Raw genomic sequence first — 16160 nt, forward strand, 5'->3', positions numbered from 1 at the left:
TTTCTGAAATATAGCTATATTAATTTCCGTAAAATGTGGTCTTCCTGTCACCACGGCACGGCGCGTCGTCATGGATCGAGGAGGTGGCCTCTGGGATATAGAGGTTAGCTGCGAATATACTGAATAAGAAGTCGCGGACAGACAAGGGGTGATCCTCCATTTTGGGGATTTGGTGTGGGGCTAACAACCTTATCCTGTACAAGAAAAGAAGGATTGTTCACATAAGTTCGCAGAATCCCCAGATCAGAACTGATAACTTGACACGAACTCAGCAAAGTAAAATCGACATGAGATTTGGAATATGGAATATAAGAAGTCTCTATAGGGCAGGCGCGTTGAAATTTGTAAAGAATGAGTTTAGAAATAGAGGAGTCAAGTCGGAAAATTTTACGTTCATTTACGGGGAACGAATTAAAAATTACCAACTAGGAACAGGGCTTTTCGTTCACAAACGCATACGTAAAATCAGCAATTACATGGGTTGAATTTGTTAGTGATAGATTTTCTTTTACTTTTCTTAAGGGTCGCTGGTGTAATGTTGTTGTTTTAAATGCACATGCCCTAACAGAAAATAAGGATGGCGATTAAAAAAATACAGTTTTTACGAAAGAGTAGAACGGGTATTTGAACATCTCCTGCATTACCATATGAAAATTCTGTTAGTCGGTTTCAATGCGAAAGTCGGACGAGAGGTTATTTTCAAACTGATTATAGGGAATAAATGTTTGCATAAGGAAGGTTGTGACAACGGCTTTAGACTCGTGAACTGTGTAACATCCAGAAACCTTATCGTGAAGATTACAAAATTCCAACATCGCGACATTCATAAATATACTTGAACTTCATCAGATGGAAAAACACAATCAAACTGATCATATTTTAGTAGACAGAAGAAAACAGTCTCGCACAACTGATGTTCAGAGGAGTTGATTGTGATAGTAAGAGAGAGAGGATCGTTGAATAAAGGAAATATTCAATATCTGAAATTAAATATTCAAAATTAGAGGAGAGTCAGGTGAGAGGGGAACCAGATTGAAGTGTCGAGTAGATTCTCAGTTTTAGAAGGTTCGGAGTGCACTAGTGTTCAGGATACTTGGTTGAAATTAGAGATAACATTAAAATTTCAGCAAAACAAATATTGGGGCACGCAAAAATACGTAGGAACAAACATGGTTCAACCACGAATGCCCTAAAGTAGCAAAGAAGAGAAAACAGAAGAAACAGCGTTGGCTACAAAATCCGAACGAAATAACTACATAAAATTTCATTGTCATCTCGCACAAAACTTCCAAAACTTTTAGAACAAAGAAACGCGACGTTTGAAAGTTAAAATTAATTAACTTGAAGATAATAGTGAAAACAAAAACATTCAGGACATGTATAAATGCATCAACGAACTTAAGAAAGACTATCAACCTCGTGTTTATATATTAAAGAAAGCTACGGAACAGTTCTCACTGACCAGGATAGCATCTTAAATAGATGGAAAGATTTCTTTGAAAATTTGCTTAACACATAGCCAAAAACTAATGCGCGTGGAAAAAGTGTAATACATACAGCATAACCGTATATTCCAAAACCCAACCAGACAGAAATAGAAATCGCTATTTAAAAAAATTAAAGAAACACACATCTCCGGGTGCAGACGAAATTCTGGTTGACTTAATTTTAGCTGGAGAGGAAGAATTGTAGAGCAAGATACACAAACTCATTCTCCTTATCTGGAACAAGGAGAAATCACCACAAGAGTGAAAAGAATCAATCATTGTTCCAGTTCAGAAGAGCAACAAAACAGATTTAATACTTATTGAGGCATTTCTCTTCTCTCAACATCCAATAAATTCTCTTAAACATTCTATTAGCAAGATTGACTCCATATGCAGATGGAATTATTGGAGATATCAGAGCGGATGTAGGTAAAATCGATAAACTATCAACCAGATATTTACCATTCGACTAATACTTGAAAAGAAATGAAAATACAATATCCTGGCACATCAATTATTGACTTTAGACTCGGGTAGGAGGGATTAATTGTACAACATGCTTACAGAATTTGCAACCCCGAAAAAGGTAGATTAATTAGGATATGTTTAAATGAATCCCAAAGTAAGGTTCGAGTAGAGAAATTCTTGTTCACGAGCTTTCATGTTGAAAATGGTCTGAAACAAGAAGATGCGTTGTCGCCATTATTATTTAACTTTGTTCTGGAGAACATTATAATGAAAATCAAAGACAGCAATCAGGTGCTAGAGCTGAATTGTATTTGCCAGGTTATGGCGTATGCTGATGATGTAAATTTAATAGGGAATGATAGAAGAATAGAAAGGAATGCAGAAATCTTAATTAACGCTTGCAGGGATATAGGCATTAAAGTAAATGCAGAAAAAATTAAATAAATGAAAGTTTGTCGGGCTCGTAATACTGCATTTCATGGATGTGTTAAAATACCAAATAGAGTAATATTTTCTTTCGACAAAATGGATACATTCAAATATCTAGGATCATTATTAACAGACCAAAACCATAATCACTAAAAAATTTAATGTCAACTGGAAGCGGGGATTTCGGGTTATTATTCAGTTAAAAATCTTTTGTTGTCGCTAATTCTGTTGAGGAATTTGTAGCTCAAAATATAAAACGATAATCATGCCTGTTGTGCTGTATGGTTGCGAAACATGGCCACTGACTCTGAGGGAAAATCGTAGACTGAAAGTATTTGAAAACAAGATTGTTAAGTCAATATTCGAACTCCAAGAGGAACGGGAATGGGGAAAGGCGGAAACTTTATAAGGAGGAACTGCATAATTTTATACCGTTTACCAAACATTGTTAGGGTCATCAAGTCTAGGAGGTTCAAGTGGGCAAGTTATGTAGCCAGTATGGAAGAAATTAGAAACTCTTTCAAAGTTGTAATTGGAAATCCAAATAGGAAAACGAAAATTACGAAGACTGAGGCGCAGATGGAAGGACAATATTAAAATGGTTCTCGCAGAGATTGAAATATAAAGTAGAAACTGGATTCAGTTGACTAAGGACAGAAATCAATGGAGAGCTTTTATAAACGCGGCAGTGAACCTCCTGCGTCCATAGGCCATACAGCTATATTAAGTTGTTGATACATTTAGCTTCTTTTTATTTGACAGAAATGTTATTACAGGAACTAAAAAGTTTTTCTGTAGTAAATAGGATTTCGATTTGGGGTTAGCTATTTACGTTAATACTAAAACAAGTTTGGTGGTGATTTTGATATAAAATGACACCCATACTTTCTTTCAAAGTCTCTCTCTCTCTCTCTCTCTCTCTCTCTCTCTCTCTCTCTCTCTCTCTATATATATATATATATATATATATATATATATATATATATATATACAGGGTGTTTCAGATAAAACGTCCAGTGCTTATAAATCCGAAACAGCTGAGAATAAAAAGATGAAACAAAAACTGAGATAGGAAAATGTCATAGGGCGCATCACATGGTGTTGCTGTGGTGACCCACAAAGCCCTCCTTCAAGGGGACCCAGGGGCCAACTTCAAATTTTCAAATAGGAACATGTATTGATTCATACCTCGTTCAATAGTACTTGAAAAACGAAACAACTTTTGTAGGAAACAATTTTCGATTTGGGCCACCGTTTTCAAAATGGCCGCAAAAAGGGGGTCCTATATCAGATAAAACGTCCAAATGCTTATAAATACGAAATGGCTGAGAATAAAAAGATGAAACAAAAACTTAGATAGGAAAATGTCATAGGGCGCATCACATGGTGTTGCTGTGGTGACCCACAAAGCCCTCCTTCAAGGGGACCCAGGGGCCAACTTCAAATTTTCAAATGGGAACATGTATTAAATCATACCTCATTCAATAGTACTTGAAATACGAAACAACTTTTGTAGGAAACAATTTTCGATTTGGGCCACCGTTTTCAAAATGCCCGCAAAAAGTCCTGTATCAGTTTGAAGTTGGCACCTAGGCCCCCTTCACTGAGTTTCCTGAGGGTCACCACAACAACACAACTTGATATGCTTTATCATCGTTTCTATCTCAGTTTTTGTTTCATCTCTCTATTGTCAGCCTTTTTGATTTAGGCCTATAAGCACTGGACGTTTTATCTGATACAGAATCCACTTTTTGCGGCCATTTTGAAAACGGTGGCCCAAATCGAAAATAGTTCCCTACAAAAGTTGTTTCGTTTTTCAAGTACTATTGAATGAAGTATGATTCAATACGTGTTCACGTTTGAAAATTTGAAGTTGGCCCCTGGGCCCCCTTGAAGGACCCTGGGGGTCTCCACAACAACACCATGTGATGTTCCCTATGACATTTTCCTATCTCAGTTTTTGTTTCATCTTTTTATTCTCATCCATTTCGGATTTATAAGCACTGGACGTTTTATCTGATATAGGACACACTTTTTGCGGCCATTTAAAAACGGTGGCCCAAATCGAAAATTGTTTCCTACAAAAATTGTTTCGTTTTTCAAGTACTATTGAATGAGGTATGATTCAATACGTGTTCACGTTTGAAAATTTGAAGTTGGCCCCTGAGTCCCATTGAAGGAGGGCCCTGGGAGTCACCACAACAACACCATGTGATGCGCCCTATGACATTTTCCTATCTCAGTTTTTGTTTCATCTTTTTATTCTCAGCCGTTTCGGATTTATAAGCACTGGACGTTTTATCTGAAACACCCTGTATATATATTCCCGTTTGTACGGGCGCCCTTTAGTAGACTTGTCCACCGCCCTCATTAGTATCCCAGCACGGCCCTGTCTAAGAGCTTAGTACTCCAGCTTCTAGCACGAAAGTTAAACTTACGTTTTTCTATATATCCGTCAAAGCATACGTTTTTCAATATGTCTGTCAAACCGTATTTCCACATTTCTGTTATACTGTAGTTGTGCAATGATTTAGCAATAATTTTCCAGATACAACCTTGAATACCAATTTATACAAATAATCAATAGCGGATTTAGAAAAGTACTTTGGGAAGGGTTTCTCTGATTGTTTCGTTTTCTAAAAAGTCCTAATTTTATTTGGGAGGTGCTTGAAGTTTATGAGTACAGGCATAACTAATATTTCGTTTCATTTATATGTTTAGCAATAATCTTCTGGATACAACCTTGAAGATCATTACATCAGTGGCGAATTTAAAAAAGTGTTTTGGGAGGGGTTTTCTTACTACTAATGTTTAGTTTTTCTAAATATTCGTAATTTTTATTTGACGGGAGCTTAAAGTTTATGAGTAAAGGCATAACTAATAGATATTTCGTTCGTTTTAGACATTCCACAACTTTGGAGAACAGGCTTCAGTCCGAAAGACCGATCCTCTAACCTTCGCAAAACTGTCACTGCTGGTAATTAGTAATAATAACGATTTAAAAACAGTAAGAAAGGAAGTCGGCCAACTCCTACACTCCTAGTCGGCCAGTACACGCACTATTTCTACATTCTCAGATGAAATGAAGGAAGGCTTTGTCAGAATGGTCGAATGCTGGGTTGAATCCCGGACTTCCCGATAGAAGCGCAAAAGCCAACCACTCAGTCACGTTTGTTGTGCAGTTGTATTTAGCTTAACTTAAATATATTCCGTAGTCTTTTTTTTTTTTTTTTTTTTTTTTTTTTTTGTTCCGTAATGATATGTTGAATCCCTCTTGTTAAAAATTCAGAAAACTTGAGGACTGGGTAAACCGTGATGGTGGTCAAGGGCGCCCATGTTGTGGTTTCCAAGGAGGGGAAGTATAAGCGACGTTTCAAAAATAGTTTCAAATTTTGCTGTAACTAATGTAAAAATCCTATTGGATTTTCAATATTCTGAAGTACATTTTCCTCTAGGGGGGGGCAAGCGCCCCCTTAAGCCCCCTGATGGGCGCCCTTGATGGTGGTTATAAAAAACTTGACTGTAGAATTTCAAGAATATACAGAACCATGTGCAGCCTTTAATTGTATCATACAAATCTAACTATTTCTCTTATGTTTTATTTTAATTTTATTTTGTTTCAAAAAGAGGGTATGGAATATTTTGAATAAAAATACTACATACAATTTTGCTAGTTATTTGTGTATTTTTTGAAAGAAGTTTTTACTCTTAGGGTTGGCTCGTTTACACCAGCTGTTTTTTTTAAAAAAAAAAATAACTGGTTTAAACTAAAAAAAAATTAAAAGAACAAAAATGCGAATCGTGTAAACTTCATAGTGACGTTTCACATGTCAAACCATCTGCATTAGTCTTATTTCCTTTTCACCTTTTAATCAAGGTGTCCCATGTTCAATTCTCGGTCGAACCACAACCCTTCTTTCATGTGTAAACCAAGTACTCTTTCGGATGTCACTTTAAGCGAAAGTCTTCTTCTTGATAACCTCGGTATTACGTAAGGATGTTAAGCCTAAACATACAAAACGAAACCAAATTATATATTTCTGCATGCCTGTTGTTTTATAAAGAAGCGAAGGTTGCTTAAATATATTGATTAAAATTGGTAAAATTTATCAATTGCCTACTTAGCTTCCAACATTAGCTTGGATTGGACTTTCAATGATACCTACATACTAAATTTGTAATTTAATACCTCAGTTTAGAAAAATAAACACACTGCTGAACAATACTGCACTTATTTAATATAAAAACACATTTACACCTGACGTTTCGATCTTCTGTCCAAGATCCTCATCAGACGTACACTCACGTCTGATGAGGATCTTGGATAGAAGATCGAAACGTCAGGTGTAAATGTGTTTTTATATTAAATAAGTGCAGTCTTGTTCAGCAGTGTGTTTATTTTTCTGATTTTATTCGCAAGACGTTGACTATGATTGTGTGTCACTCAGTTTTAGCGTACTGATTATAATGCGTTGACCTTTAAATTTTACATGCAAATTAAATTTTACAGGATTTTCCCGTTATTGTTTTACATTTAAAAGAATGACGGGATTTTCCCGATGGCTAGGGCGGAAGTTTCTCAATTTAAGAAATTTACTGACCGGACTTCTTTAAGCTTATGGGACCTCTTCCAGCATAACCCCGTTGTTGAATAATAACACCAAGGCGAAAGAAACTTATTTCTGTGAATATGTAATACAAATACATAAAGCAAAATATCTAAATCAAAAAACCTGGTTTAAACCCCAAAAAAGCCTGGTTTAAACTGCCCCCCCAAAACGGGTTTTCGGCATTTTCAAAAACAACCATGGTTCTTGCCAACTCTGCTTACTTTTGTATATAGGAGGTTAAAATGTGTTTATTATATACATTGGTTAATCCTTTGGAATTCATCATGTAAAAATGTTGAAGTAAAATTGTTTAAAATATCTTTTCGAAATTCATGGTTTACTTTCGAGGTTTTATATTATTATCGGTATCAACCACCAATTAAATGACTTTCTGTGTTATAGAGAAGCGAAACAAAGTCTGCTTTATCGATTTAAAGCAGAATTTTGAAAAAAGCCCAAAATTTCCCAAGCAAAAAAGCAAAGCAGAAAAAACCGAGTTTTTTTCCAAAAAAGCCGGTTTTTTTCCGAGCCCTTGCATCTCTAATTATTAGTGATGATTAAAGACCGAAAATTATGGCAAAATAAAACACCAAAAATGGCAGGCAAAATGACAAAATAAATTCCCAAAATTGCTCTAAAAAATGGCAAAATAAATTCCAAAAACAGCACTTTATGTGGCAGAAATCAGCATATTCGTCTTACTTTGAAGACTTCGTCTTAGTATTAAAAAAAAGTTAATCTCTAATAACTATGCAGACTATTACATTTAATAGCGAAATAATGATGAATAAAATAATCATTGCAAGTATCACTAATTTAATTCATGATCTTGGAATTATGAGAAAACAGGGCATATCAAATTTAAGAAAAGAAAAGTACACAGAGCATAAATATTAGCAGTTTTTGTAGCACAGGAAAAGCTTAACAAAATAATCTTATGTGTGCGCCTACGAAACGTCTAACAAATGAGCAGAGATAAGTCTACCTTGGCTCTTGGGAAAGCAGTCCTGCTAAACAGCACATAGTTCACATCTTGTTGCATGAAGTAACAAGTAGTTTTTTTTTTTTTTTTTTTATTTAAATTTTCCACCGTAAGATTATGTACCCTGTCTGTTAAGATTCGTTTGAGAAGCGAAAAGGATCTTTCAACATCTACCGATGTGACAGGAGCATATTTAAAGCACGCAACAACAATGAGATCCTAACCCATATCAACCGTGCTCTCATCCCCCAAAACTTTAGAAATATTTCTAATTTTCTGCAAGTCGCGGTTTTCACTAACAAGACGGACATACTTTTTTTTTTTAATTTCACCTTTTTATTGGGAATATTTGACATACCATTCACTACACCATCAAACATACTCATAGCAGCCCCAAGTTCCAGATTTTATTTTTCGAGGGAAATTATTGACGTTGGTATCTGAGAAATTTGAAAAGATGAATGTGAGATCATTCTTCACAGATGCCTGTCCAAGTAATTCCTGTGCAATTCTAACAGAAGAAGAATCCTCTTCATCAAATATATTGACAATCTCTTCGATTTAGTCGAAATGCTCGGCATAATAAAAAGCTGTATCCAACCTTGTTCCCCACCTCGTCAAAGCTGGGATTGGAGGCAGTGGTATATCTGGTGCAATTTCTTTGAAGACTAACTCTAGAAAGTGCTTTAATAAAGATCTTCTTTACATTTGAAATAAGCTTGTCAATGTTCAGGAATACTGACGAACTGTTTCTACAACTCTATGCAAGGCGTGTGCCAAGCATATCAAATGTAACATTTGGGAGAAAATAACTTTAAGTACCTCACCTGCTTTCTTCCATATATATCTTGCTGAATCAGTCAAGAAGAGAAGAACACGGTCATGTTTTATTCCGTCAGGCTAAAGAAGATAAAGAGCACTGATAAATACTTGCAATATAGTGGAGCTGTTGTTTTTCTCCACAACGTCTGCTGTAAGAGGAAAATTCTTTGATGGTTGTCCAGGGTCCATGGCCCCAACTATAACGTTACAAATGAATCTACCCACAGCATCAGTGGTTTCGTCTATGGAAATGAAAATATTGCTGTCTCCAACCTCATTTCGAATATTTCCAATGGCATCAGTATATGCAGCCTCTAAGTATGTCTTTCTTAATGTAAATTCGCAGGGTACTTCTCGTTTTGTGCAAGTTTCTAGAAAGCTTTTCAGAGACGGATTTTCAACTTTGGAAAGAGGAATATCGGCCGCAATGAACACACTACACAAATCATACGCGAACTGATTGTGGCGTGAATTGGATGCACAAAACACTGGTAATAGTTGAGCAATCTTATCTGCACTGCACTTCTTGTTAGTTGCTGTCTTGTGCTTTGTAGTACTTCAATGTTGTGTCACAAATAAAGTTTCTCAGCACAAACAGATTTTTCATAAATTTTGCAAAATAACACTGCTCAATCTGTTGAAAACACGTCCGGTGCAAATTCTTGTACAAAGTTAGCAATTTTGCCAAAGATGTTGACACATACGCACTGTGGGCGGGAAAATGCAGTGTTGCCAATTTGTCAATTTTGACTTCAGTCTCATTATTTCATTTACAGACGACGTATATGATATTCACTGGCTCAAATCCCAGGGGGATGAGGGGGACATGTCCCCTCCAATCTTGAAACTGGGGGGACTGACCCCCAATAGTCTGATTTGAAAGTGTTTTGTGAAGAGAAATATGATTTGTGTCTGATTGCCACAAAGGAAAGTGATATGAAATTGATGTTCCCCCAGAATGAGCCTCAAATCTGCCCGCCTCCCAATGCTGAAGACAACTCTGCTCTCCTGATCCTCCGTAGCATTGTTCTTCAACTTCAAAAATATTTTGAACGTCACTTTAAAAAAAAAAAAAAAAGTGTATTGGAACGGTCTTACCGTCCCCCTCCCCCTTCCAATGTTGAAGACATATTTGCGCCGCTGATGATAGTTTATCATGTTAACAGTATCATAAGTATTACTTACTAAGGTTACATATGCAATTTTGAAGTCGTCCTCTTTGACAACGTAGCCTTTAAGCTTCTCCCTCTTAGTGTCACCTGAAAAAAAAAATCAGTAGTTTTGTTTGTACATATATTTCTTTTGACTGTACTCTAAACTTTAAACATTTAATATATTATGTTTGATTGCTATTAGTGCTTTTGTTGTTTATCTTGAATTTCAAGTTCATATAGCATTTTGAATACTAAATATTGTATATCACAATATTACTTGATCAACGCTACTGTAGTCGAACTTCCAGCTTGAGTTTGGAGGGTCTGAGAAAGTTAACTGATAAAGAATACTAAAAAAGCTACAAATTAAATATTATCAACCTCGCAGAAATTTAAGTTCTTTGCGTGGGAAGAATAAGACTTATGAAAAAAATTCAAAGAAAAACAACCTTTTTCTGTTTCAGAATATTTGATTACACATTTTTGATTTCACTAGTTACGTAGAACCCTCATACATTCATTGCACATTCACGCCAAAACAGAATCAAATCATTTCCTCAAATTCCAAATTCAATCCATGAAAATCATTAGGCAAAATATTTAGTCAATATTCCTGTCTTCGAAGTCGATCTTTCCCGTAGACATCCGTGAATGGGTTCGTTCAAAGCACACCACGTTGCACCTGAAATTAAAGATTATCGCGTTTTTATGGAAACTATGATGTACCCTACTCTTTTGGTAGTTTCTTTTTTTTTTTTTTTTTTTTTGTATTCATTTGAGGTCTTTTCTGCAATCTCTCTATATTCATTTTTCTATAATATTCGTATGTTAGGTTATAATATATATATATATATATATATATATACAGATGGTGATCAGAAAAATGGAAACACCTGTAGTTGGCAACACGTCAGATGTATGGGTTGGCAGTGGTGTCGTGGCGCCCGCAGCGCCGGACCGCTGGTGGTGGTGTGTTAGGTCGGTCTCCATACTACGTCAGGCGTAGTGGAACAGCAGTGTCCAGTGGCTGCAGCAGACGGAGGTAGTGTAAAATGGGAGACCTCTCAGATTTTCAAAGACGGCAAATTGTTGGTGCGCAGTTATGTGGAGTGAGTGTGACGGCAGTGGCTACTGTGTTAGGTGTGTCGCGTGGGACAGTGTCGAAGGTGACGACGGCCTACACAACACACGGGAAAACCACATCGGGGAAGCGGAACAGTAGGCGGAAGAAAATCATGAGTGAAAGGTCACGCCGGGTATTAAAGCGCATTGTCTCGCAGAACCGTCGTGCCACTGCAGAGCAAGTGACGGAGGAACTCAATCAGCACCTCCCCCACCCTGTTTCGACAATCACAGTCCGATGCGAATTACATGACATGAACTTACGGGGTCGTGTTGCACGGGCCAAACCGCTCATCAGGAACGATATCGCTTTCGCACGCCGCAAATGGTGACGCGACCATGCAACTTGGACCGTTGAGGACTGGAAACGTGTGATATGGTCGGATGAGTCATCCTTCACCCTATTCCTAACCACGGGCCGTGTTTATGTGTGGAGAATGCCCAAAGAAGCTTATGATCTGCAGTGTCTCCGCCCAACTGTGAAACATGGCGGCGGTTCGGTGATGCTGTGGGCCGCCATATCATGGTTTTCATTGGGTCCTGTGGTCACACTTAGCGGACGAATCACTGCCAACGATTATGTCGCAATTTTAGGAGACCACTTGCATCCTATGGTCCGGATGTTGTTCCCGGACAATGACGCCATCTTCCAGGATGATAATGCACCCATTCACACAGCTGGCATTGTTGCAGCGTGGTTTGTGGAACATCGGGATGAAGTTCAACACCTCCCCTGGCCCGCCCAATCCCCAGATCTCAACATAATTGAACATCTGTGGTCCGTCTTGGAAACACGACTCCGGCGACGATTTCCACCTCCATCCTCTCTCACAGAACTGGCCGATGCTCTGCACGAGGAATGGTATAAAATTCCACTTGGTACCATTCACGACCTCTATGCCTCCATCCCACGTCGCATCAAGACTGTTCTGAAGGCGAAAGGTGGCCCGACACCATATTAATCTGGTAAGTTGCAATTTCGTTCAGGTGTTTCCATTTTTCTGATCGCCATCTGTATATATATATATATATATATAATGCATTTGATTTCAACTCAAAACGGAAATATTTAAAAAGCATAAAATTGTAAATTATTCTATTGCCAACCGAATACTGGTATCATTCTAAATTAGTGTGAAATGTCAAACTATAATTTGCCAGATAATTGATACTGGCGTGAAGCAAGATTGTTACATTTTACGCGTATTATACAAAAAAAAAAAAAAAAAAAAAAAAAAAAAACTGTAACAAACGGATGGTCCATCTTCAACAAACCCTTCGGACACAGCTCCATAATAACAAATGGTTGATTGTTTCCCCAACTGAAGAAAAAATAACTATTTTATGTAAAAACCAAAAACATTATGATGTAATATGATATCAGGTTCAGAAACATTACATTTAAATCCAAACAATAAAGGTATGATGTTCAAATTTTGATACAGACACAAAACGTGTATTTACTAATGTCACGAAGAAAGATATCATTCTAAAAATAAATTTAACAAAAGACTGTTGTGAAATACACGGGAAATAATTAGTATTGACGACATTCAATCAGACATCCTTCAAAACCATGTAGCAGATAACTGATTTACGATTGGCATTCCATAGGACAGATGCAATAGAAAGAGCTCATAAACGAAATGGAGTGGAAATTACACCACTCGATTCACGTAAAAAAAGGTATCGATATTTGCATGTGTTGATGCAAGTCTCATTATTACATTCACGGTACTGTGTTGTTGTAAGAGAAGCAAGTGTTTCAAAATTGTAAAAAAAGCTGGGGCATCGAAGACGAATGTTGTAAACCAATATGTTTTAAATCGACACTTATCAATCGCATGTATTCTAATCAGAAGGAAACACAGGTAACTTCTGTAAGTCAATTAATACAAAGTGACACTAGTTTAGTCAAAATGGAGGGTGTAACTGAACCAATGGCTGAAATCAAACCCAGGAAAACGCTGCCATGATCGAAAAGCCGATGATCATTCGCCTGCATGTAGTAAAATAATAATAAAAACTAACTTTACTTAGTTTTTTCTTATGAGGTGGAGGTTATGTACCCTCATTCTTTTGGTGAATTTTTTTTTTGGTATTCATTTGGTTGTGGTCTGTTCTGTAATCTCTGTATATTCATTTTTCTTTAATATTAGTGTTCTATATTATAAAATATATAATGCAATTGATTTCAACTCAAAACGAAAACTTTTCAAAAGCATAAAATTGTAAGTTATTTTATTGGCAACAGAATATTGGTATAAGTCAAACTAAATTTTATAATTTGCCAGATAATTTATACTGGCGTTCAACTAGAAAACAAGGGCAATAGATCAAATATCAGAGGTGATGTAAATTCGTAACACATCTGGTGATGATCGAATGATGTCTACCGTCAGAAGAATGTGTTCTTCACGAATTAGACTATGTACAATCATGAACAAATCATGAGCCCATCATGCAATATGTATCAATGTGACTGTCAACCGAATCAAGTTGAGAGAGTGTGATTACGCAGCAGAACGATAAATATAAAAACACCATTTTTCAGTTACCGGTGCCGGCGAATTACCTACCGGTCAGTAGCGGAGTTCTACCCGTGTGTTAAGTTGCTGAAGGCATTACATTCCACGTAGCATATTCACTCTCAAACACTTCTCTACACTACTCTAGCGCCGAAACTTCTTACAGCCTTCTCCGGTTCCCAGAGTACTTGAAACTTTGTAGAAATTAGAATTGTAAAGCTAACAGACTTGGAAGTAATAAATACGTCAATTCGTAGTCTGTTCTTTCAAATACCGTACGCCTTAACCTTTGGATTAGCGATCCTAGTTTACTCATGTCTTCTTCTGAAGCGCACCTTCGCTTTTTACCTGTAACTGGACAAGCTCTCTTCCGGGGCGCAACAACTGCAACTCATCTTTCATAGTTCCCCAATAAATTGGCAAGTCACCCCGACCCGAAACTTAGCAAAATCATCTTCTCTCATGACATATTCATATTTTGTATTTAAAAAAAAATATTAATATGCAAAGTACGGACTTAGAAGTTATGTACTGTGTTTCAAATAAATGTGTAACAATAATGGAAAATCTTTCAGTCTCTCTACGAATCATTTGGTGTAGCATTTCTCAAAATCTCGCCTTACTTAATCATAATGATAATTTATTGCATCCGTTCATCGTCATACAACAAAATTAGACATGTCAGTTTTAAATGAAATTATAAACATATATACAATTATTACATATGGATTATACTAGACTCACTAATTATTATACATTTAATTTTACGAATACGAATTTTTAAATCATTTTCTTCAACAAAAGCATTGTTCTACCAAGTACCCTATAAGTTCGATTCTAAAGCTGTTTGCAGAGATCTGATTTTTTTATATACGATGGAAGAGATTGTATAATACAGAACCTTTGTAACTGATTTATTATATATATGTTTGTTCTGTGTGTATGCAAGTGCATGTCTTCTATACTTTTTGTTTTGTATCTGTAAATATCTTTGTTGACAATAAATTCACTACTATATTTTTTCATATGTGCTAATGTTTCGAACGAATACATAGAGTGTTCAAGTTCGGTTTGGAATAGTAGGTGAACATTCGGTTTGGAATAGTAGGTGGTACTTTGTTAGAGCTTTTTTCACATATGGAATACGTAATGTTGACCGATACAGATACTTCCTATGAAATGAACTGCCAACATTATTAGAGGACATACTGCTTCAGACAAAGAGTGAAATGTGGTATCAGCATGACGGCTGCCCAGTTCACAATGCAGACACACTACAGCTGTTTGAATATGTTTCCCAATAGGAGGACAGAACGGGAAGACCTGTAAATGGTCGGCTCGTTTTCCTCACGCCGATGTTAGCCTTTTTTTCTCTGGAGAAACTGAAACACACTGTCTACTGGGATGTGCCAACAACACCAGACGATAAGCAACATTGCATTATTGCAGACTGTAGGGCCATTCAACAAGCGATGCTACATTCTGTGGAACGATCTTTGTGAGTGCGTCTCGATGCTAGTCACCATTCTGAACATACACTCTGGCAGACTAGGTTTACGCTCTTTGCACCTACCAGTCCCTATGGTTCTTGACATACTATCATGCTAATTTTCATTACATGCTGTACACTGTCAAATAAATTGTGCTGATGATGTCTCATGTTTTCTTCTTCCCTCTCGAACGACATACTGTATGTTCGTGCTTTTGGTCTCTTCCCATGACTTCTGACAGTTTATACGTATTGCAATACTGGCGGAAAAATGGGCCACTTATCTTCATGTTTGCAACCAGTCCTATGATCATATCTTCGTTACTATGTGCAGTAGAAGCATGAAACAAAGTGCGTTGTATATCTTTGCGTGTGCCTTCTCATGTTATTCATGTTTTTGTCTTTGTTTCATTACAAAAAATTCACTTCGTTCCTGAGGCCTCATTTGATACTGGTGTTTACTGCAAACCATGCGTTTTTCGTTTCTTCAGTATTTCAAGTGGTACTTTTAGATACCTTATGTTGTATACACTTCGCTGTTTTTAAATTAATCTCATCTTCTATACATCTAATTGCATAATACGGCTTGCTTAGCTTACTTCTTACACGTTCTATATGTGGATTCCAGTTAAGTGTATCAGATATTTTAACTCCGAGATACTTAGCAGTTTTCACACATTTTGATTACTTATAATCAAGGTATAAGAAAGCCTAATGTTGAAAAGGTAAAAAGGATTTTGATAGGAAATACATACCTAGTTTTAATATAGAGCTAGCCTGTGATATAGCCTAGCCTATTGATTAAATATAATAATGTTTTTATTTTTTGCATAATACGCTGTTGTGTATTAATAAAAAATAATGACATATGTACCTTCTGTGTTGTTTAATTAAAAGTCACATTTTCTATCTTGTTGAAATATTAAAAAGAAACTTTTTACCGTATATGTATGTGAATCCGAACTTTTTCTTTAGTAAGTACTCAGGTGAAAAAACAAAATTATATTTTGACAAGAGTGAACAGAAAATCCAAGGACATAAACACTGTACAAAACAACTCTGACGTAGT

General features: G+C 36.5%; 1 protein-coding gene across 2 annotated transcripts in view; it reads right to left on the reverse strand.

The window, feature by feature from the left end:
- The window catches only part of mRpL23 (mitochondrial ribosomal protein L23), a 126464-nt gene that overhangs the window by 23417 nt on the left and 86887 nt on the right, over nt 1-16160 (reverse strand). For both annotated transcript variants that reach the window (XM_081752060.1, XM_081752061.1), the window contains exon 3: nt 9984-10057. In XM_081752060.1, coding sequence (XP_081608186.1) covers nt 9984-10057 — 74 coding nt within the window. The remainder of the gene's footprint in view (nt 1-9983; nt 10058-16160) is intronic.

Source organism: Thermobia domestica, chromosome 3 (genome assembly GCF_964235325.1).
Source record: "Thermobia domestica chromosome 3, izTheDome1.hap1.1, whole genome shotgun sequence".
NCBI classification, from domain to species: domain Eukaryota; kingdom Metazoa; phylum Arthropoda; class Insecta; order Zygentoma; family Lepismatidae; genus Thermobia; species Thermobia domestica.